Below are 21,731 nucleotides of genomic sequence, written 5' to 3' on the forward strand. Positions count from 1 at the left end.
TTAAATAGAACTGGGCCCAGCGCTGATCCCCGGGGACACCACTGGTGACCGGATCCCAACTGGATGCAGCTCCATCTCCACCACTCCCTGGGCCCTTAACCCAGCAGAGTGCCCCTGGCCAAGCCTTGGGCTGCAGCTTTTCCAGGAGTGTGCCATGGGAAACAGTGTCCAAGGCTGTGCTGCAGTCCACGTAGACACATCCACAGTCTTCCCCTCATCCACCAAGTGGGTCACTTCGTCATAAAAGGAGATCAGGTTGATCAGACAGGACCTGCCCCTCCTAAACCTGTGCTGACTGGGTCTGATCCCTTCCTGGCAACCAGCTCGAAACCAGGGAAGTGCCCTGTGTTCCCAGAATTCCATTCTATTCCTTACGTAAGCAGAGGTATTAATACAAGGGGGAGTAAATTGGCTGGCCAGATGTCTTCTGGCCGGGTTGGAGAGAAGGGGCAGCTTCGCTGAGCTCCTGTGAGGGGCTGTGGGGCCTCGCAGGCCTCAGGAGGTGGTTGGTTCGTCCCGACTCGTAGGGGAAGTCTGTTGGCACAGTTCTGCTTTCTCAAGGGAAGTATTAAGATTCTTTTTGCTTGCTGGCTCTCTATTAGCCATGTATATTTGGGTATATCTGTTTTTCATTTTTTTGGGGGTTCTCTTTTCTTCTATGTGTATAGGTTTTTGTAACTGCAATTCAGTGTAAATATATAAATATTGCTTTAGTTCAGTTTATTTTGGGTCCTTTGGGGTTTTTTTCCCTTTTCCCTTCTGTCTCCTTTACCCATTGTGGGGGGGGGGAAGAAGTTTGCTGTAGTTCGGGGACATTGGCTGGGAAACTTCGGGTTATCTCGGTTTGTTTTGGTACAGTGTCTGGGAATGTTTGGGAACATTACCGGGAAAGCTGCCAAGAACACTTTGTTTATATAAACATGGCCCTTAGTTTTGGATAGATTAGGATGTTGGTTAGCAAAACAGACAAATGCTGCTAGTCAGGCTATTGCAGATTTATTGACCAATGCTCAGTCAGTGGGACATGTTACTTTGAAAAATAGAGCTGCTATTGACTTTTTGCTTTTAGCACAGGGACATGGATGGGAAGGATTTGATGGAATGTGTTGCATGAACTTGAGTGACAAATCAACCTCCATTCACAAAAGCTTTACAACAGTTACAGGACCTAACAAAGAAACTGACGGTGAACAACAGATGGAACCCCTTTGAAGGATGGGATTGGACTTTGGGATTGGGGCCATGGGTGAAAAAGATTTCAAGCCTTGGTGGTACAAGTCCATACAGCTTTAACTTAAGTGCCTTAGAAAATAAAGAAGAGGGAGATGTAGGGAACCAAGATTACAGGACCCTGGGAGAAACTTAAGGGGAACTTGGCAAGATAAAAGTGGATGTGGTGAGATGTGTCTTTGTGTGGAGAAAAGTGCTTGGGAGTATTTTTCTCATGGGCAGTGAATGCTTAACTAAAAAGTAGATCTAGAGAAGAGTTACTAACAGGAATTTACTGCTGCTGTAACGGGGTATATAAACTGTGAAAGAACTGTAATAAAGGATTCCATTACACCTCATGGCATCTCTGCCCGAGATGTCACGGACGCCCGCCTGGCTACACCCTCCTGTCAGGGAGTTGCAGAGTGTGAGGAGGTCTCCCCTGAGCATCCTCTTCTCCAGCTCCCTCAGCCTCTCCTCACACCACTTGTGCTCCAGTTCCTTCCCCAGCCTCGCTGCTCTTCTCTGCACCTGCTCCAGCCCCTCCATGTCCTTCCTGAGCTGAGGGCCCAGAGCTGGACACAGCACTCCAGGGGTGGCCTCACCAGCGCTGAGTCCAGGGGAAGAATCACTTCCCTGCTCCTGCTGCCACACTCTTCCTGAGCCAGGCCAGGATCCATTGGTCTTCTTGGCCACCTGGGCACACTCTGGCACCTGTTCAGCTTCCTGTCAATCCACACTCCCAGCTCCCTTTCTGCCTGGCTGCTCTCCAGCCATTCTGTCCCAGCCTGGAGCTGCTGGGGCTTCTTGTGTCCAAAGGGCAGGTCCTGGCATTTGGCCTTGTTGAACCTCATCCCGTTGCAATCAGCCCAACTCTCCAGCATGTCCAGGTCCCTCTGCAGAGCCCTCCTGCCTTCCAGCAGACCAACATTCCCCCCTCAACTTAGTGTCATCTGCAAATTTGCTGATGGTGGACTCAATTCCCTCATCTAAATTATCGATAAAGATATTAAATAGAACTGGGCCCAACACTGATCCCTAGGGGACATCACTGGTGACCAGATCCCAACGGGATCAGCACTGTTCCCCTGCGTGCCCTTGCTCATGCAGGAAAAGACATGAACTGCTCCAAAACCTCTTCCCACACTCGGGACACTTGCAGGGCCGTTCCCCCGTGTGCATCTGCTGATGGACGAGGAGATGGGAGCTGGTCTGGAACCTCTTCCCACACTTGGGACACTTGTAGGGCCGTTCTCCGGTGTGGATCTTCTGGTGGCAGATCAGGTTGGACCTGACGCTGAAGCTCTTCCCACACTCCAGGCACTTATAGGGTCGGTGCTGGTGGGTGATGAGGTAGAAGCAGTCACTGAAGCTCTTCCCACATTCCCCACACGTGTAGGGCTGTTCCCCCATGTGGATCATCTGGTGGTGGATCAGGTGCGAGCCCAAGCTGAAGCTCTCCCCACATTTCTGACACTTGTAGGGCTTCTTCCCCGTGTGCAGATGCTGGTGGGTGATGAGGCAGGAGTTCCAACTGAAGCTCTTCCACATTCCAAGCACTTGTAGGGCTGTTCCTCAGTGTGCAAGGATTGGTGGGCGCAAAGCTTGGAGCTCTGCTTGAAGCTCTTCCACAATTTCAATCACACTGGTCCCTCCTCAGTGTGTACCTGTTGGTGGTAGAAGAGGTGAGAGATCTGGGCGAAGCTCTTCCGACACTCCAAGCACCTGTAAGGCTTCTCTCTGGGGTGAAACTGAATGTGGACCATCAGGTCAGGGCTCTGGATGAAGGTCCGTCCGCCTTCCCGGCGCAGGGTGGGTCTTTCCTCCTCAGAGCACCCTGGGCTGGCTTTGGAGACCCTCCTCCTGGGAGATCTCCGTGGCTTTCCCTCCCCGCTGCCTTCCTGCGCCGTGGAGCCCTTCAAAACGGCCTCTCCCACCAGGCTCTGCCGGGGGGATTTGTCCTCCGGGCTCTCTGTCCTCAGCTCGGGGCCTGGGGCAGGAGAGAAGAAGGACAGGGAGGGGATTTGTCTCCGGCCCAGAAGGAAGGCCAAGGACATCCCCCCAACTCCGGCCCCGGCAGGACGGCGGCGGCAGCGGGGTTGTCCTGCAGCCGGGGGCGATGCTCAGCTGGGAGATACAGGACAAGACAGGGCAAAGGGGCACTGACTTCCTCCTCACCTGCCTGGGGGTCCCGGGGCATCTTCCTCTTCCTCGTAGCCTTCTCCTCCATCCAGCCAAAGTTTGGGAAGGAGAAATGCTGGTCTAGGGGGGAAAACAAGGTGTGAGTGCGTTGGGTTGGGGGTTCCTCCTACCAAAGTCCATCTCTAGAAGCACCGAGCATCTTGTGTCTGTAAAAACCTCCAAAAGACCAAGATTCATCCCATAAAAACAGAAACCCATGAAGACTCTGCCTTAAAAAACCCTCCCAGGAGTTTCCCTTCTCCAGTGTCTCAACTTTGGCGTTCTGGGGTTCCCCCCTGTCCAGGCTCCTGGTGGTCTTGTGCACATTGAGGGTACCCCCTGTCCAGAGTCACCACCCTCTCCGGGCTTCTGGGGGTCCCAGGAATCCCAGGATTGCCCCCTCTCCAGTCTCCTCACTTTGGGTCCCTGGGTTTTTCCCCCTCTCCACGGTGCTGCTCAGGGATACAGGGAAGTTTGGAGGTCCCAGGGGTCCCTTCTCCCCTCTCTCTCTGCTTGGAGGTACCGGGTTCCCAAGGTCCCCCCTCTCCTGGGTCCCACCTTCCTTGGGCTCCACTTTCAGGCTCCCGGGGTCCCCCCCACGTGCTCCCCCTCCAGGCTGCCGTGGGTCCCCCAGCTCCGCTCTCGCCCCGCTCCGCTCTCCCCACTCCAGGGGTTCCTCCCCCCCACCCCCGGCTCTCCCGAGGGGTCCCCAAACCCGCTGGGTCGTGTCCGTCCGTCCCCCCCGGCCCAGCCCCCCCCGCCGGTACCGGGGGACAGCGGAGGCGGCGGGGCCTGACCCGGGATCACCGACCCCCACCGCGGGGGGGACCCGCATCCCCCCGCCCAGCGCCGGGAACCCACACCGGGACCCCCAAAAACACCTCCCGGGGATCCTCGATATCCCCCCAAGGGGCATTTGGGGCTCAGCTTTGGGGTCCTGCAAGATCCAAACATTCACCCCCCTGCCCGCCATGAACAAAAAACAACGAACCAACCAACCAAGATTTTTGGGACGAGCTCCTTCTTCCCAGGAACGTGCGGGACGGGGCGGGGCGATCCTCTCTCGTTTCCTTTTCCTCCTTTATCCCCTCCCGTTCCTCCCGCTCCGCCTTTTCCTGTTCCGTCCCTGCGGCCGCGGAGCTCTCGGGTGAGCGGGGGGGACACGGTGGGAAAGGGGGGAAGAGAGGGGGAAAAGAGGGGATGGGACCCCCAAACTGAGCGCGAGGGGCGGTGGGTCACTCCCAAAGGGAGCTGGGAAGGAGCCGGGGTTTGGGGGGACGGTGGGAAAGGGGTGGGAGAGGGGGAATAAGGGGAGGTGGGACGGCGGGAAAGGGCTTCCCTTGGGGTCCCTTCGTGGCCCAGCAGAGCCCCCCAATCCCCGCCGTGCCCCCCAAAGCTCGGTGCGGGGGTGGGATAGAACAGGAGAGCCGGGCTGGGCCCGGGAAAGGCCGGGAAGGGAAGCAGGAATGGCCCCGGGGCTTGGATGCCGCGTTGGTGCTGCCGCGGGGCTGGGCCGAAGCTGGGAAACGGGGCCGGGCAAGAGAGGAGAGAGAAAGTGCTGCGGGACTCCAGAGCCGAGCCCCGAATGTCTGGGGGGGCTCTGGGTTTGTGGGGTTTTGAGGGAGAGGATGTTTGGGTGTTGCAGGACCCCAAAGCTGAGCCGCAAATGCGCCTTGGGGGGCTATCGGGGGTCCCCGGGAGGTGTTTTTGGGGGTCCCGGTGTGGGTTCCCGGCGGTAGGTGGGGGGATGCGGGTCCCCCCCGCGGTGGGGTCGGTGTTGCTGGGTCAGGCCCTTGGTTGCCAGCCCGGAGCACGGAGAGGGGGGAGCCCTGGTAGCCCGAGAGGGGGATCCGGGAGAGGGGGGACCCTCGGGCCCCCAAAGTGGAGAGAGCAGAGAGGGGGAAGTGCTGGGAGGGTTATTTTGGGCTGAGTCTTGGGGGTGCAGGGGGGACACAGTGCTGGGGAAGGGGGTTCCCGGGGGTCCCAGGGCCACGGAAAGGGGGGTGCAGTGATTGGAGAGGTGGGATGGGATGTCAGTGGAGGTCCAGGGGTCCTCGGTGTCAGGGAAAGGGGGAGTCACAGGGTAGGGGGACACAGAATGACAGGAAAAGGGGTTCAGGGGGTTCCTCAGTGTTCAAAACACAGGGGTCTGGGGTTTCAGAAAGGCAGGAACGGGAGTCCAGGGGGTCCCAGGATCAAGGAAAAGGGAGACCTGGGGGCTGGGAGAGGCGAGATGGCAGGGAAAGGGGGTACAGGGGGTTATTGGTGCAGGATAAGTGGGTTAAGGGGGGTTCCTGAGCCCAGGAATGGGGGCTCAAGGGGGGTCCCAGAATCAAGGAGAAAGTGAGAATGTAGGGACTGGCACTAGAGTGGGTCTAGAGGGTCCCTGTGCCCAGGAAAGGGGGGTCCAGGGGCCTCCAGTGTCAAGGAAGGGTGGTTCATTGGGTGGGGAGACCTGGGATGTGCAGGAAGGGGGTTCAGGGAGTACTGGGATTTGAGGAAAGGAGGGGTTGGGGACTGGGAGAGGCAGGAATGGGGGTTCATGGCGTTTCAGGGTCAAGGAAAAGGGAGTATGGAGTCTGGGAGAGGTGGGATGGCCAGGAAATTGGGGTGCAGGGGGGTCCTGATTCACGGCAGTGGGGGTCCAGAGAGTCACAGGGTCAAGGAAAAGGGAGTGTGGAGTCTGGGAGAGGTGAGGTGGCCGGGAAGTGGGTGCAGGGGGTCCCGGTCCCAGATAAGGGGCTGCACGGGGGGTCTCAGTGCACAGAAATGGGGGGTTCAGGGACCCCCTGGGACTCCCCAGGACCCCCCTGCAGGAAGCACTGGGAGTGGGGAACTGGGGAGACACAGAGATTTGGGTGTTGGGGTTATCCCAAGGTCAAGGAAAGGGGGGAACTGGGAGAGCTGGCAAGGGGCTGCTGGGGTGAAGGAAAGGGGGGCTGGGGGTGAGGTGACCTGGGGTGGCCGGGAATGGGGGCTAAGGAAAAGGGGGATCCAAGGGCTAGGAGAGGCAGGATGACCAGGAAAGAGGGGCAGGGGGGTCCCAGAATCAAAGAAAGGGAGGTCTGGGGGCTGGAAAACTGGGAATGGCTGGGCAGGGCGTCCCAGTGCCCAGGAAAAGGGGGTGCAGGGGGATCCTGGTAATAATAGGGAAGAGAAGGAGGGAACAATGGGATGAGGCTCCTAAGTGCTGATTTCCAGGGGCAGGAAGGCGGGGAGAGGGCAGGGAAGTGTCCCCAGGGAAAGGGATCCCTGAGTGGATCTGCTGGTCAGGGCCAGAGTGGGAACTGGGAACAAGGATTTTGGGAATGCAGAGCAGCAGGAAGGGGTTTGCCCTCTCCCTCCTGCGCTTTCCAGAGCCCAGTCACTCCCAGTATGAGCCCAGTTGCTCCCGCTATATCCCACTTGCCCACAACATGGTCCCAATTGGCCCCAGCATAGTGCCAGTCACTCCAGGTATGATCCCAGTGTGAGCCCAGTTTCTCCCAGTATGATTCCAGCTGCCCCAGCTGTGGTTCCAGTCCCCCCAGCATGGTTCCAGTATCTTCCAGTTGATCCCACTTGCTGCCAGCATGGACCAAGAAGCTCCCAGTAACCCCCAGTAAGGTTCCATTCACACCCACTGTAATCCCAGTTGCTCCCAGTATGGTCCCAGTCACCTCCAGTATGATCCCAGTCGCTTCCTGCCACTGCCAGTATGAACCCAGTATCATGGGTTCCTTCCAGTCATTCCCAGTATGATCCCAGTTCCCTCCAGCAAGCTTCCATTTGCTCCCCTTGTGAAACCAGTCACTTCCAGTATGATGCCATTTACATGGTCCCAGTTGCTCCCACTCAACCCCAGTATGATGCCAGTCACCCCCAGATACTGCTGGTATTATTCCAGGCACTGGTTCCTGTCACCCCCAGTATATCCCAGTCACTCCCAGTTCCTCCCAGTTACTTCCAGCACGATCCCAGCCATGCTCACAGCCACTCCCAGTCACCCTCAGTGTGGTCCCAGTCACTCCCAGTTTGACCCAGTCACCTTGAGCATTGTTTCAGTTGCTCCCAGTATATTCCAGTTGCCCCCACCAAGGTCCCAATTGCCCCCAGCATGCTCTTTGTCCCTGCCAGTATGATCACAGTCACTCTCAGTATGATCCCAGTTGCCACCATCATGGTCCCATTTGCTCCCTGTTCGTCCCAGTGTGGTCCTAGTTGACCCTAGCATAGTCCCAGTCACTGCCAGTATCATCCCAGTCTGTCCCAGCAGGTTCCCAGTCACCCCCAGTATAGACCCAGTCACTGCCTCTTGCTCCCAGTTGTCCCCAGCATGGTCCCAGTCATCCCCAGTATGGTTACAGACAGCCCCAAGATATCCCAGTTGCCTGCAGCACGCACCCAGTCCTTCCCAGTGACTCCCAGTTGCTTCCAGCATGATCCCAGTTTCTGTCAGTTGCTCCCAGTAGCACAAAGTGTGGTCCCTGTTGCCCCAGTTGTGGTTCCAGTCCCCCCAGCATGGTTCCAACATGGTCCCAGTTGCCCCCAGCATGCTCCTTGTCACTCACTCCCAGTATGATCCCAGCCCCACTCACTGTGATCCCAGTCTCCCCAGGACGGGCCCAGCTGCTCGCAGTGTGATCCCAGTATGATCCCAGCTGCTCCCAGCATGGTTCCAGTGTCTCCCTGTTCCTCCCACTGTGATCCCAGTTGCACCCAGGTGCTCCTAGTATAATCCCAGTCACTCCCAGTATGACCCCAGTGTCTCCCAGCATAGTCCTAGTTGCCCCCAGGGTGGTCCCAGTCACCCTCAGTGTGGTTACAGACACTCCCTGTATGATCCCAGTGTAGCCCAGTCTCTCCCAGTATGATCTCAGGATGATCCCAGTGTAGCCCAGTCTCTCCCAATATGATCTCAGGATGATCCCAGTGTAGCCCAGTCACTCTCAGGATGATCCCAGCATAGCCCAGTCTCTCCCAGTACCATATCAGGATGATCCCAGTGTAGCCCAGTCACTCCCAGGATGATCTCAGGATGATCCCAGTGTAGCCCAGTCTCTCCCAGTACGATCTCAGGATGATCCCAGTGTAGCCCAGTTGCTCCTAGGATGAGCCCAAAGCTCCTGGAACACCTGGAGGACCCACCCAGAGGAGGGTCCCTCCAGGTTCTGTGGCTGCAGAAGAGCCCCCAGGAGCCAAGGTCCCCCCAGACAGGAGAAGGTGGTGACAACTCTCCAGCCCGGGGTCCCGGGAGCACCGGGGGGTCTCCAGCCTGACCCCCCAGCAAGGGGCTCCCACAACCCCTCACGCTGCCCCCAAAATCCCTCGGGATTCCCCATCATCCATCTCTGCATTCCCCCTCCAAGATCTGCAGGCTCCTGAGATGAACCCAAAGGGCTGGAAGTGCCACAAGCCCTGAATTTTTATCTCCAGCCATGCCTTTTCCCTCTTTTGCTGTTCTTTTGCCCTTCCTGTGATCCCCCCAGGGGGTGGGAGCAGACAAGAGCCCAGTGCTGCCCCATCCCGACCTGCCCCAGCTCCATCCCTGCTCCTCCCGCGGGATGTGATGGGTTTGGGGGGAATGGGGGCCAAGGGTGGGTGCTGGTCCTGGGGGGAGGAGAAGGGATGGAGGAGGAGGAGGGGAAGGAAGAGGACCTTCAGAGTGGGGAGAGCAAAGAGAAGTGATGCTAGAACTGGGGGATGCCTAAACCCTGAAACAGGGGCCTGGAGAGGGGCTACCCTTGGGACCCCTGAAACACTGAAGTGGGAGCCCAGAAAGGGGGGAGCCCTTGGACCCCCAGCAGTGCAGACAGGGGGGACCCTGGAGAAAGGGGAGCCTGGAGAAGGGGGAGTCTTGAGAGGGGGTACTCCCAGTACATGTGGGACGCCCAGCAGCCTTGACCAGGGAATCCCCAGAACCCCAAAGTACAGAGACCAGAGAGGGGGGACTACTGGGAGGGCTTTTTGGGCTGAATCTTGGTGTTTTGGAGGCTTTCTTGGACAGAAGCCATCCAGTAACATCTAGAGATGGACTTGGGCAGGAGGAACCCCCAGCCCAACACACTCACCTCTTGTTTTCCCCCCCAGACCAGCATTTCTCCTTCCCAAAGCTTGGCCAGATGGAGGAGGAGGCTGCGAGGAAGAGGAAGATGCCCCAGGACCCCCAGGCAGGTGAGGAGGAAGTCAGTGCCCCTTTGCCCCTGTCTTGTCCTGTATCTCCCAGCTGAGCATCGCCCCCGGCTGCAGGACAACCCCGCTGCCGCCGCCGCCGTCCTGCCGGGGCCGGAGTTGGGGGGATGTCCTTGGCCTTCCCTCTGGGCCGGAGGCAAATCCCCTCCCTGTCCTTCTTCCCTCCTGCCCCAGGCCCCGAGCTGAGGACGGAGAGCCCGGAGGACAAATCCCCCCGGCAGAGCCTGGTGGGAGAGGCCGTTTTGAAGGGCTCCATGGCGCAGGAAGGCAGCGGGGAGGGAAAGCCACGGAGATCTCCCAGGAGGAGGGTCTCCAAAGCCAGCCCAGGGTGCTCTGAGGAGGAAAGACCCACCCTGTGCCGGGAAGGCGACGAGAGCTTGAGCGAGAGCTCTGACATGGAGGTCCATGAGCAGCTCCATGCTGGGAAAAGGCCGTTCAAGTGCTTGGAATGTGGGAAGAGGTTTAGCAAGAGATACCACCTGAACCGCCACCAGCGCATCCACACCGGGGAAAGGCCCTACAAGTGCTCGGAGTGTGGGAGCAGCTTCAGCCGGCGCTTCTGCCTGATCCGCCACCAGATCGTTCACACCGGAGAACAACCCTACCAGTGTGGGGAATGTGGGAAGAGCTTCAATGACCGCTCCAACCTCATCACCCACCAGCGCCTGCACTCCAGGAAACGGCCCTACAAGTGCTTAGAATGTGGGAAGAGCTTCTGCCTGAGCTCCGACCTGGTCCGCCACCAGAAGATCCACAGTGGAGAACGGCCCTACAAGTGTCCTGAGTGTGGGAAGAGGTTTAAGACCAGCTCACACCTCCTCCTGCATCAGCGGACGCACACAGATGAGAGGCCCTTCCTCTGCACCGACTGCGGGAAGAGCTTCAACCGCAACTCCCACCTTGTCCTGCACAGGCGCATCCACACTGGAGAGAGGCCCTACAAGTGTGACGAGTGTGGGAAGAGCTTCAGCCAGAGCTCTGCCTTGACCTCACACCAACGGACCCACGAGTAAGCGAAGCCCTGTGAGCACCTCAACTGTGGGAAGAGCTTCGTCTGCTGCTCCAACTCCATCACCCATCGGAGGACACATTGGTTCCACAGTGACCCACATTGGGCACAGATCTGTTGACTCATGTTCCAGATGATCCATGCTGGGCAGTGTATTGGGTTTGCCAGGTTTTGGTAGCAGGGGGACTCCAGGGCTGGGTTTAGTGAGCAGCTGCCAGAAACTTCCCCCATGTCCAGCAGAGCCAATTCCAGCTGGCTCCAGGACGGACCCGCCGCTGGCCAAGGCCGAGCCCATCAGAGATGACAGTGACGCCTTGGGGAGAATGTATTTGTCTTAGTTTTAGCTGCTCCCCCCAGGGCTAGGAGCTGGGGTGGTTGGTCCCAGGAGAGTTTCCCGCTGAGGGACCAATTGCAGCTGTTCTTTTTTGCTCTTTTGAAATTAGATATTCACAACAGCCGGAAATCGTTGGCAGTTTTAGTTGTGTGTGAGAGCGTGTGTGTGAGAGAGAGAAGCCGGAGGGGTGGATGGGGGCCCCCCATAACCCAGGGGGGGCCCCTGTGCCCCCACGGCCCTGGCTCAGCCAGGGCTGGAGGCAGTGTGTAGGAGTATGTGTGTGTTGTGAGGGAGACTCACTCTTCCCCCCCCAGCTAGACTGCAGGGCTTGGGACAGTGTGAACTGGACTGAGTACCCTTTGGCCAAGGCGAGGGAGCTTTCTTTTTCTTCCCCCCCCGCCTGGGAAGGCGGTGGTGTGGATTCAAGGCATGCTCGGCATTGGAGCTAGAGGGGTCCAGAGCCTGGAGAAGTGGCTGGAATATATGGAAAAGCTGGAAGAACTCCAGGCTGAAGGAATTGGAGACGGGCCAGAGGGCCTCGGAGGTGCCATACGTTGGGTTTGGACCTGGGCTACTGAAATTGAAAACTGCAGCAGCTAAGGAAGAGTGAGAGAGCCAAACCAGCAGGTTTTTCTGGGTAAGGACTTTTTGATGAAAACTATTTGGGGTAAAAAAGGACTGAGCAGAGACCCAGAGCCTGCAACCTGGAGAGTGAGAAATGGAACATCTTAGTCCCTAGGAGGAAACCTTCACGAAACCAAGGAGGAAGGACTCAGAGCTGACTCCCTGGACCTTTTTGTGATGAAGACCTGGTGAAGTGAGTGTTTCCCTGGCAGCCCAGGATGAGACCTCAGCAGGAGCTGAGGGCTGGTGGGGGTGCAAGAGAACCCCTTTCCCTGATACCCCAATGAGAGAGAGACTTTTTCACTATCACCCTGAAGACGACTTCTGAACTGATGTGGGAGGGTTCAAGGGGAGCTGTGTTAATATTATATATAATTGCTTTTTAGTTTGTATAGTATTTATTGGGTAGTAATAAATTGTATGTAATTACCTTCCCACATACTGTGTGCCTGTCTGAAAATTTCGGTGTTGAGGCAAATTGTGAGGGGAGCTTGAAGATTGGATTTATGTGGAGGTCGAACCCCCACAGTACTGAAGGAGGAAAAAGTCCTTGTGCAGATGGAATTGGGTGCAGAGAAGAGCAGAGTGAGAACAGGGGAGAGGAACAGCTCTGCAGACCCCCAGGGCAGTGCAGAAGGAGGGGCAGGAGGTGCTCCAGGCACCAGAGCTGAGATTCCCCTGCAGCCCAAGGAGGAGCCCACAGAGCAGGGGGAGGCCCAAAAAGAAGGATGTGAGCCCGTGGGAAGCCCGTGCTGGAGCAGAGTCCCTGCAGCTGCTGCGGCCCCAGAGACCTCAAAGGGTCTCACTCAGCAGCGCTGGTTATGGGGCCCCCACAGGAATTGTCCATCCTGGCCCCAAGTCAGGTCTGTGACTTTCTCTGAAAGTTGGAAAACAAAAATAGGATTCCACTTGGTTGTTCTTCAGGCAAGAAAAATAAGAAGTTTCCCAGGCTGTTGGTTAAACTGCAGGAGCTGGTTAGACAGCACCAGTTCCTGGCAGCAGAGAGTGTTTCTGAGCAGCTCAAGAGCAGCTCAGCCCAGGGCTGTTCATCAAGGCTGAGGCCTAAGGAGCATTTCTCAGATCACAGGGAGGCCTGGGGGGTGGGGATGCACCACCACACCTGGAAAGGTGTCGTCCCAAGGACTTGCACAGCTGGGAGGTGTTTTCAGTCCCAGGCCCCCCTGGTCACCCCCCAAGGTGCTGGACGGCCCTTCAGACCCACCTGAGGCCACCCCCCGTCTCTCCAAGAACCTGCAGGAGGGAAAGCAGCTGAGTCTAAACCAGCAAGTGTTCTCTCCAGCTCTAATGTCTCGTAGCTGCTTGCAAGCTTGTTTTGCTTTGTTTGCTAACATGTGGAAATCGTAAAAAGCTTTGCGAGTTGTGCTCGACTTGTGAAACAGCCCCGGGCAGCCAACTCTGAAACAATAACGACTCAATGTGTCTCTCGAGTGTGTCATTATCGGCTTGTCGCAGCCCGGGGAACGAATGCGATGTTTGCGGCCAAGGCCGAGGCACAAACCCGTTCCGAGCCCGCCGAGGCTCAGCGGGAAGGAGGAGCCCGCGGGCAGCCGCTCCCTCAGCGGCCCCTGGGGAGGGGACACGGGGGGACACGGCGGGCCGAGCCCGCCAGACCCCGCTCCCCAGGGCCGCCGACACCGCCCCGCCCGGGGCAGGCCGAGCCCGCCAGACCCCGCTTCCCGCGGCACCTCCCGCCCCCTCCGCCCGGTCCCGGGTCCGAGCCCAGCGCGCTCCGGGTCCCGCCGCGGGTCCCGCTCGACCAATCAGCGCGCGACGACGAGGAGTGACGTAGGAAAGAGCCAATTGGAGCGAGGCGTTGGTTTTTTGCACCCGGCACATAATGGCCTCTCCCAATGACGTCATGGCGATGTCTGGCCTGCTGGGGCAGAGCTGCCCAGTTCCGCCCAGTGCGGGCCCGTGTCACTCCCAGCTGGGTCCAGGGGCTCCCAGTGACCCCCAGTATGGGCCCAGTCACTCCCTGTCTGATATCAGTCACTTTCAGTCACGCCCAGTATGATTCCAGTCACTTCCAGGAAGATACCAGTAAGATACCAGCATGGTCCCAGTTGCTTCCATGCACTCCCAGTATGGTTCCACCCACTCGTAGTATGGTTTTAGTCACCCCCAATATCATCCCAGTAAGAACCCAATGACCGCCAGCATGGTCCCAGTTACTCCCAGTCACCCCTAGTATGGCTTCAGTCGCTTCCAGTCCCTCCCAGAATGATTCCAGTATGATGCCAAGTGCTCCATATATGGTCCCAGTCACTTCCAGTATGAATCCTGTCACTCCCAGTTTCTCCCAGTATATCCCAGGCATCCCCAGAATGCTACCAGTATATCCCAGTATGATCCCAGTCACTCCCGGTCTCTCCCGGTTGCTCCCAGCAGCTTTCAGCATGATCCCAGTTGCTCACAGCCACCCCCCATCACCTCCAGAGTGGTCCTAGTTGCTCCCAGTCACCTCTGGCATGATCCCACTCGCTCCCAGTATATCCCAGTTGCCCCAGCATGATCCCAATTACCTGCAGCATGCTCCTAGGCACTGCCAGTATGATCCCAGTAGAAGCCCAGTCAGCCTCAGTCTAGTCCCAGTTGCTCCCAGTATGATCCCCGTTGCCTCAGTTCTGGTCCTGCTGGGTCCTAGTCCTGGTCCCAGTGTATCCCGGTCCACCCCAGTCCATCCCATCCTGTCCCAATCCATCCTGATCCCTTCCCAGCAGCCGCCGCTGTTTCCCGGATCCTGCCCCCCCCCCCCCCCCCGACCCAGAGCTGCCGCCGGACACCGCCCCCCATCCTGGTGTCACCCTCTTTTCTCTCCCCACAGAACTCCTGACCCAGCTCCTGCTCCTCCCAGGGAGGGCTTTTGGGAGCCCCCCCATTTCCTGACCCCTGGGACCCCCTTGAATCCCCATTCCTGGGCACTGAGACGCCCCTGCAGCTCCTTCCCCAGATCCAGGACCCCCCTGCACCCCCTTATCTGGCTCTGGGACCTCCTGCAACCCCTTTTCCAGCCATCTCACCTCTCCCAGCCCCCAGCCTCCCCGTCCCTTGACCCTGGGACCCCTCTGAACCCCCATTCCTGGACACTGGGATACCCCTGCACCCACTTCCCTGGGAAACCCGTGACTGGGAAAGGGGTTCTCCAGCCCCTCTGGCATTTAGGATCACACCGAGGAAAGGGAGATAAGAACTTCCCTTGGAAGCTCTAGAAGGCAGTATCCAGGAGGGATGAGGAGGGTCTGCGGGAGGCAGTGGGGGCTGCGCGGGGAGGGCACTGGCACAGGGAGACACCCCACCCCACCCCACCCCCCCCCGCGGGATCCGCAGATCCCGGCGCTTCCCCCGCTTTGGCCCCAGACCAGCGGGGTTAAGGCCGCGTTTAACCGCAGGGCCCGGGAGTTCAGCTCAGCCCGGCCCGGGGGTCCCGCAATACGTGGCCGAGGAGGGTCGCAGGGAGGCCCAGGGGGTGCCCAGAGGGGTCCCAAAGGGGATCCAGGTGAATTCCCAGGAATTCCCCCGTCCCCGCCCCCCCCGCGCTCCCTCGGTCACTTCCGCCTCACAACCTCCGCCACCGGGATCTGCTTGGCGACCGGTGACGTCCCGAGCAGATCTAGCTGCCATTGGCGATCAGGAGATAGCGGCGCCAATCGCGGGGCCGAAAGCGGCTCTGTGGGCGGGCCCGGGTTGTGGGCGGGGCCAGCGGAGCAGCGCCATGGCTCCGGCGCTGGGGCTGGGGGCGCTCCTGGGGGTCCTGGGGCTCCTGAGGTCCCCGGCGGGGGCGACGGAGGGTAAGTGGGGCCCTCGGAACCGGGAGCTCCTGGACCGCCACTTCCGGGCACGGGACCCCCCTGAACTCCTATTCCTGGCCACTGGGTCCCCCTTGAATCCCCTTATCCAGCACCGGGACCACCTGAAACCCCCGTTCCTGTACACAGGGACCCCCCTGTACCCCCTCATCCGGCACCGGAACCCCCCTGCACCCCTTTTCCCGGCCATCCCACCTGTGCCAGGTACCCCTTTTCGCTGACCTTGAGACCCCCTGGATCCTCATTCCCTCCTTTCCCAGCCCCCAGCCCTTCTTTTCTGCAACACCGAGGACCTCTGGGACCCCCATTCCTGGCCATTCTGGGTCTCCCCCCCCCTTTCCTTGGCAGAGGGACCCCCTGGACCACCCATCCCACCTCTCTGAGCCCCTGCCCCCTCTTTCTTAACTCTGAGATCCCTTGAAATCCCCCTTCCCCCGCACCAGCGCCCCTTATCCTGCACCAATATCCCCCTGCACCCCTCTTTCCAACCATCCCACCTCTCCCATACCCCCCTTTTCCTTGACCCTAAGACCCCCTGACGCCATTCCTGCCTTCCCCAGCCCCCAAACCCCCATTTCTTCTACACTGAGGAGCCCTGGGATCCCCATTCTCGGCCATCCTGGGTCTCCCCATTCCATGACCCCCCTTTCCTCAATACTGGGACCCCCTGGACCCCTCATTCCTGCCTTTCCCCACTTTCCTCAACACTGGGGACCACTGTACCCCCCTTTCCTGGGCACAGGACCCCTGAACCTCCATCCTGCCTCTTCTGGTGCCCTCACCCCCTTTCCTTGACACTGGGACCCTCCAAACCTCCATTCCTGGGCATGGGGACTCTCCTGCACCTCATTATTCAGCACCCAGATCCCCCTGAACCCCCTTAATTGGGACTGGGACCCTCTCCATGCCCTTATTGGGCACTGGGACCCCCCCTACACCCCCTTCCCCAGGCGCAGGGACCCCCCTACACCCCCTTTCCTGGGTGCAGGGACCCTCCTACACCCCCTTGTGTGGCAGCAAGACCCCCCTGAACCTCTATTCCTGTGCACTGGGACCCCCCTACTCCCCCTTATCCTTTACCAGTACCCCCCTGCATCCACTTCCTGGCCATCCAGCCTCTCCCAGACTCCAAACACCTCCTTTTCCTTGACCCTGGGACCCCCTGGAGCCCCATTCCTGCCTTTTACAGCCCCAGGCCCCTCTTTTCCAGAACAAAGGGGACCCCTGTGACCCCCCATTCTTGGCCATCCCATGGGGTCATTCCCCACCCCATGACCCCTTTTTTCCCAGCACTTGGGGCCCCTTGGACCCTCCTTTCCTGGGTACAGGGACCCCCTGGAACTCCCTATCCCACCTCTCCCCATCCCTGCATCCCTCTTTCCTTGACCCTGGGACCCCCAAGCCCCCTTTCTGGCTCTCCCGGCTCTCCCAGTTCCCCGTCAGCCCCCCCAGCCCCCCCAGCTCTCTGTGTCCCCCCAGTTGTGCACTCCCTGCGTTACCTGCGCGTGGCGGTGTCAGAACCGGGCCCGGGGCTGCCCCGGTACGTGGCCGTGGCGTCCGTGGACGGGACCCCCTTCGTGCGCTACGACAGTGAGCGGGGCCGGCTGGAGCCGCAGACTCTGTGGATGGCGGCCGGAGCCGAGCCGGGATATTGGGACACCGAGACCCAGATCAATGGGAGGTACCGGCAAAAGGACCCCGACCACCTGAGGATGCTGCAGGGCCGGTACAACCAGAGCGGGGGTGAGTGGGGGGAGCCGGGGAAGGCCGGATCTGTGGGGCTGGGATGTGGATCTGTGGGGCTGGAGGGGATCTGTGAGACTCCAAGGGACTGGGACGGGATGTGTGGATCTTCCATCAGACTACGGGAGTCCATAGGGCTGGAATGGGGCCCTGTGGGGCTGGGAGACACTTCCATGGGTCTCTGTGGATCCGATTCCTCCCCCTCCAGGTCTCCACACGCTGCAGCGGGATTGCGGCTGTGAGCTCCTGTCCGACGGGAGCGTCCGTGGATCCTTTCGGGAAGGCTATGACGGGCGGGATTTCCTTTCCTTCGAGTTGGGATCCGGGAGCTTCGTGGCAGCCGACAGCGCTGCCCAGATCATCAAGAGGCACTGGGACTCTGATGGGATCACAGTGGACAGGTTGACAAATTTCCTGGAGCACACCTGCCTGGAAGTGCTCCAGAAACATGTCCAGTATGGGCAGGAGGTGCTGGAGAAAAAAGGTGGGGGCAGAATTCTCGTGGGAATGGGAACTGGGGAATATGGGATTTGGGAAGGAGGATTTGAGAATGCAGGAATTCCCACGGGAATTCTGTTTACACATCTCGCCCTCATCCTCTTCCCGTGGGAATTCTGTGGATGGATCTTACTGCTGTCCCATTTCCTTGGGAATTCCATGGATAGATCTCACCATTATCCCATTGCAGAGCCTCCTGATGTCCACGTGTCTGGAAAAGTGGAACACGGGATCCTGACATTGTCCTGCCGCGCGTACGGATTCTACCCCGGGGTCATCGAGATCAACTGGCTGAAGGGGGATGAAATCTGGGATCAGGAGACGGAGTGGGGCGGGATCGTTCCCAACAGCGACGGCACCTTCCACAGCTGGGCCAGGATCGAGGCGCTGCCGGGGGAGTGGGAGCAGTACCGGTGCCGGGTGGAGCACGCCGGAATGCCGGAGCCCGGGATCTTTGCCTGGGGTGAGGCTGGGAACGGGGAATCTGGGAATTGGGAATTTGGGAATGAGGAGTTTGGGAATGTGGAGCAGTGGAATGGGGGGTTCCCCTCCTGTTACGACCCGCCCCAGAAAAAGGGAGGAGGGTAACCCAGGTTTTTATCAATAATTCCCTTGGGGTGGATTAGAGTGAAACGACACTGAATAATCGGTGTCTGAAAACATACACTGGCGAGGTTTATTTTAACAATTCTGTATCAACAAGCATGCTAGCAGTTTGGGTGTTGTCATAAAACAATGCAACATTGAGATAACTTTTGGGGGGAGGAGAAACTGTTTAGGAGAGAGGAGAACCAGGATGAGAGTAAGGGAAAAGAGAAGCTGAGAGTATAAAAGAAATGGACATAGTCACCCCCACTGGATCCAGCGATGCTTGAGAGTGAGGATCTCCAGTGATGCTTGAGAGCGATGGTCTTGATTCGCCGGCGGTGGGGGAGAAGGAGAACCCAAATTCTCAAAGTCACCAGTCAGTTTATATACCCTCAGCATGCTTTTGCACCTCCCTGGCATGAGGGGTTGTTTACCTTTTAGGGCTTAGCGCTGGAGGGAGGGATGTGTCCAATTGGCCACCTGAGGTGTCTTCTTGCCTTTTAGGGCTTTAGCCCCTCTGAGGCAACTCCTTGCCTTTTTAGGGCTTAGCCCACCTGAGGCATCTCCTTGCCTTTTTAGGGCTTAGCACTGAGGGGATGGGCTCAACTGTCCATCGGGGGTATCTCCTTGCGTTTTTAGGGCAAAAGTCAAAACCTGCAAACTCCTGGAATGCATAAATCATTAACTATTTCAGTCTCTGACACCCTCCCCCTTCTCACCATCCCACGCCTTCCAGAGCCGGAATCCAGCTGGAATCTCATCCTGTTGGTGGTCACGGTGTCCGTCATTGCTGCCATCATCATCATCATCAGCCTCATCCACATGAGATTTGGCATCCGGAAGCTCCAATCCGGTAACTCATGGGATAGGGATTGGGAAGAGGCACAGATCCATCCGGTGGCTGGGGATCTTGTGCCACAGGTGCTGATCCCACTTTATTTCCATAGGGAAGAGGGAGAGGAAGAGATATGTTGTGGCCAATGGTGAGTACCAGCAGCGTATCCAGAACCTCTCCATGTGGATCCCGTGATGGATCCTGGAATGGGTCCAGGTGTGTGATCCAGGCCAGAATCTTGTCAATCTTCTCTTTCCACAGGAACAGACATGGGAACTGACTGCTCTCTCACAGGAATGGAGCAGGATCCATGTGGTATTCCAGAGGGAAATTGGGGCAGGATAGATGGAGCAGGATTGAGACAGGATTCCAGATCAGGGCAGGATTCCACAGTGGGATCAAGTGGAATTCTGGGGTGGGATCAGGGCTGAATTCTGAAGCAGGATCAGCTGGGATGGATGGAGTGGGATTGGGGTGGGATTTCAGAGCAGAATTGGGGTGGGATGGATGGAGTGGAGTCAGATGGGATGGGTGGAGCAGGATGGGGTAGGATTCTGGTGCAGTTCCTCCTCTGCATGGGCTCCACAGCTGGATCCAGTCCTGTGGGATGGGCACAGGGATATGGTGACTCTGTCCCCCACTCTTGTCCCAGCAGACAACAGGAACAGCTGTTCCTGTTGTCACTCTGGTTCTCCAGGGGTATTTCTCTTTCATCCCCCCCAAGGGATCCCTCAGGAAAAGAACCTGTTGCAGTGGCTCCACGTGTCGTGACATGGACTCCGACAGAACCGTGTGCAGGAAGTGCCGGGAGTGGACTTTTATTGAAGAAAAAGAGAAATTTAATTTAATGGAAATATATATACACATGTAAAGAAACCTTTGTAAATATTTTCCCCTTCCCCCAACACTAAATAGTTGTGTTTTGTCTGAAAACTCTCCACATGAGGTGAGAAAGATATCAAGTCCATGCTGTTGCCCGTAATCCAAAAAAAAACACAAACCAACAGAGTGCCGGTTTATGCGGTGCTTTATTCGGGGCCCCGGGAACCTGCGGGCTAACGCCCCAAGTCAGGATTCCAAAGACCCTCATTCTCAGTTCAGCTTTTATACTCAAACAAGTTTACATGCAGTTTCCACGGCAAAACGGTTACAGTTTCCACAGCAAACCAGGTGCAGTTACAGTTTCCACAGCAAACCAGGTGCAGTTACAAACAAGCTCATACTTCATACTGATAACAATTAATAATCATCTACTCTAATCATAAATCTGCTTAAGCTGTCTTATCCCTAGAAACTGTTTAACAGACCTTTACCACATCCTAGGTAACAAATCGTTATATACATGCTTGACTGGATCCTTTGATTATAGTTTCCACTTCACACAAACAAAGTTGCTACTTTAGAGTGTTGCTTTCTAGGCCTACTCTTTTACTAAGCCTTAGCCATTCTACTACTAATTTAATTCGCTTTGTAACAATGCCATCACTAAACCCTCTCACAGGAGCAAATTGTGGTAGGGGGGCTTGAACTTAGAAATTGGATTCTTGGGAGTTTCAAACCACCGCAGGGGGGGACACAGAGGCTGGGGAGTCTGGCAGGACACTCTTCCTGGATAGAGCCTAAAATCTGGTCAGAGAATGCAAACAACTCAAGCTGGCTGTGCTGAGCTCCCACTGGTGCCAAGGGGCTGCTTTTAGTGTTGGGTTGTGCTAAAACCAGCCTGGTTTGCCCACTGCAAACACATACCCTGCTTTTGGAAGCAGCATTTGACTGATAAGCTGCTGGCTGGCCTGGAGAAATGGGACTGGCAGTCAAACTCTTTATTACTGTAAAAGCCCAGTCCAACTTTCATGTGGCAGATTCTTCCAGACTTTCCTGGAGTGTGTAGAGCTTGTCCCGTGGAGCAGGGAGGCCTCTTCATGTTTACTGAGGGGTTGAGTTGTGGAGGATCACAAATCTGATTGGGAACGGTTCAAGGCCTGGAGGGACATGTATGGGGCCTGAAGACTATTAATTCACGGACTGACTTGTTATCCCCCAGTTTATTACCAGTTTTATACCAAGTTCAATGTGCTCCCATGTTAATTCCCCTTGATTTATACTGTTCAGGGCTTGCCTGGACTTGCCCTCACGTTTTTCCCGCCAAAAGTTGTTTACTGCCTTGTTCTCCCCTGGTTTTCCCGCTCATCTCTCACTGATTGGCTGATGGATGCTGCAGTGCAGAGTGAGCTCCCATTGGTCCTTTCCCCTGGATACTCCAGAGTTCCACCCATCTTTCTGCTATTCCCCAATGCCATTCTGCCCTGAGTTGTCAATCCCATGCTCCGCCCCAGTTGTGGAACCTCCCCTTACCCATACGCTATATAAGTCTCTGTTTCCCCCAATAAAGTGGCATTGCGCCCCTGACCTTCAACTGAGTCCGAACCCTTTTGTGCAGTGTCGCATCCCTATTCCTTTTACCCTGGGGCCGTGGCATTGAGTTGCACGGAGTTATATCAGTCTCCACTAATGATTGTTTCTTTTTGCCAGCTTTGATACAATTTGATGCAATTGCTGTACTGGAATTGCTTTGATACAGGGCACTATTTTGTGCTATATTATATGCTACTGGTAAGTTTTTAGTGTTTATACTGTGTAGTAAATTATTCTGGTTAAGATCTTTCTTCTGTTCACTTTGTTCATTTGTCATAATAAATAACTTTATACATATAA

The 21,731-nt window shown here is 57.1% G+C and overlaps 3 protein-coding genes across 8 annotated transcripts; 2 read left to right on the top strand and 1 right to left on the bottom strand.

Moving 5' to 3' along the window:
• Window positions 1–980: 980 nt before the first annotated feature.
• On the bottom strand, window positions 981–4,865 carry LOC135405582 (zinc finger protein 48-like). Its single transcript, XM_064640288.1, has 3 exons — window positions 4,390–4,865; window positions 3,388–3,471; window positions 981–3,199 (listed from the first exon to the last, which is right to left on the bottom strand). The coding sequence occupies exons 2-3, from the start codon at window positions 3,437–3,439 to the stop codon at window positions 2,850–2,852; spliced, it is 402 nt and encodes a 133-aa protein (XP_064496358.1). The 5' UTR covers window positions 3,440–3,471; window positions 4,390–4,865; the 3' UTR covers window positions 981–2,849.
• Window positions 4,498–11,965, top strand: LOC135405496 (oocyte zinc finger protein XlCOF19-like). Of its 3 annotated transcripts, XM_064640196.1 has the most exons (3): window positions 4,508–4,537; window positions 6,880–6,991; window positions 9,460–11,965. In XM_064640196.1, the coding sequence occupies exon 3, from the start codon at window positions 9,669–9,671 to the stop codon at window positions 10,572–10,574; it is 906 nt and encodes a 301-aa protein (XP_064496266.1). In that variant the 5' UTR covers window positions 4,508–4,537; window positions 6,880–6,991; window positions 9,460–9,668; the 3' UTR covers window positions 10,575–11,965. The 3 variants fall into 3 exon arrangements, with proteins under 3 accessions (XP_064496265.1, XP_064496266.1, XP_064496264.1); XM_064640195.1 differs by lacking the exon at window positions 6,880–6,991 and having other exon boundaries at window positions 4,498–4,537; XM_064640194.1 differs by lacking the exon at window positions 4,508–4,537 and having other exon boundaries at window positions 6,515–6,991.
• Window positions 11,966–14,881: 2,916 nt separating this feature from the next.
• Window positions 14,882–21,432, top strand: LOC135405305 (class I histocompatibility antigen, F10 alpha chain-like). Of its 4 annotated transcripts, XM_064639976.1 has the most exons (8): window positions 14,882–15,337; window positions 16,835–17,098; window positions 17,307–17,582; window positions 17,787–18,059; window positions 18,879–19,037; window positions 19,132–19,167; window positions 19,281–19,334; window positions 19,744–21,432. In XM_064639976.1, the coding sequence occupies exons 1-8, from the start codon at window positions 15,262–15,264 to the stop codon at window positions 19,788–19,790; spliced, it is 1,185 nt and encodes a 394-aa protein (XP_064496046.1). In that variant the 5' UTR covers window positions 14,882–15,261; the 3' UTR covers window positions 19,791–21,432. The 4 variants fall into 4 exon arrangements, with proteins under 4 accessions (XP_064496046.1, XP_064496044.1, XP_064496047.1 ...); XM_064639974.1 differs by having other exon boundaries at window positions 19,281–21,432; XM_064639975.1 differs by having other exon boundaries at window positions 15,215–15,337; window positions 18,921–19,037; window positions 19,281–21,432.
• The last annotated feature ends 299 nt before the right edge of the window (window positions 21,433–21,731 follow it).

This window comes from Pseudopipra pipra, chromosome W, assembly GCF_036250125.1.
Source record: "Pseudopipra pipra isolate bDixPip1 chromosome W, bDixPip1.hap1, whole genome shotgun sequence".
Lineage (NCBI taxonomy): Eukaryota > Metazoa > Chordata > Aves > Passeriformes > Pipridae > Pseudopipra > Pseudopipra pipra.

Coding starts and splice junctions, on each gene's coding strand:
- LOC135405582 (XM_064640288.1), bottom strand. CDS start 3,439: ATGGAGGAGAAGGCTACGAGGAAGAGGAAGATGCCCCGGGACCCCCAG. Junction 3,200..3,387: donor GCCCCGGGACCCCCAGGCAG/GTGAGGAGGAAG, acceptor CTCCTGCCCCAG/GCCCCGAGCTGAGGACAGAG.
- LOC135405496 (XM_064640195.1), top strand. CDS start 9,669: ATGTCCTTGGCCTTCCCTCTGGGCCGGAGGCAAATCCCCTCCCTGTCC.
- LOC135405305 (XM_064639974.1), top strand. CDS start 15,262: ATGGCTCCGGCGCTGGGGCTGGGGGCGCTCCTGGGGGTCCTGGGGCTC. Junction 17,099..17,306: donor CCGGTACAACCAGAGCGGGG/GTGAGTGGGGGG, acceptor CTCCCCCTCCAG/GTCTCCACACGCTGCAGCGG. Junction 19,038..19,131: donor CATCCGGAAGCTCCAATCCG/GTAACTCATGGG, acceptor TTATTTCCATAG/GGAAGAGGGAGAGGAAGAGA.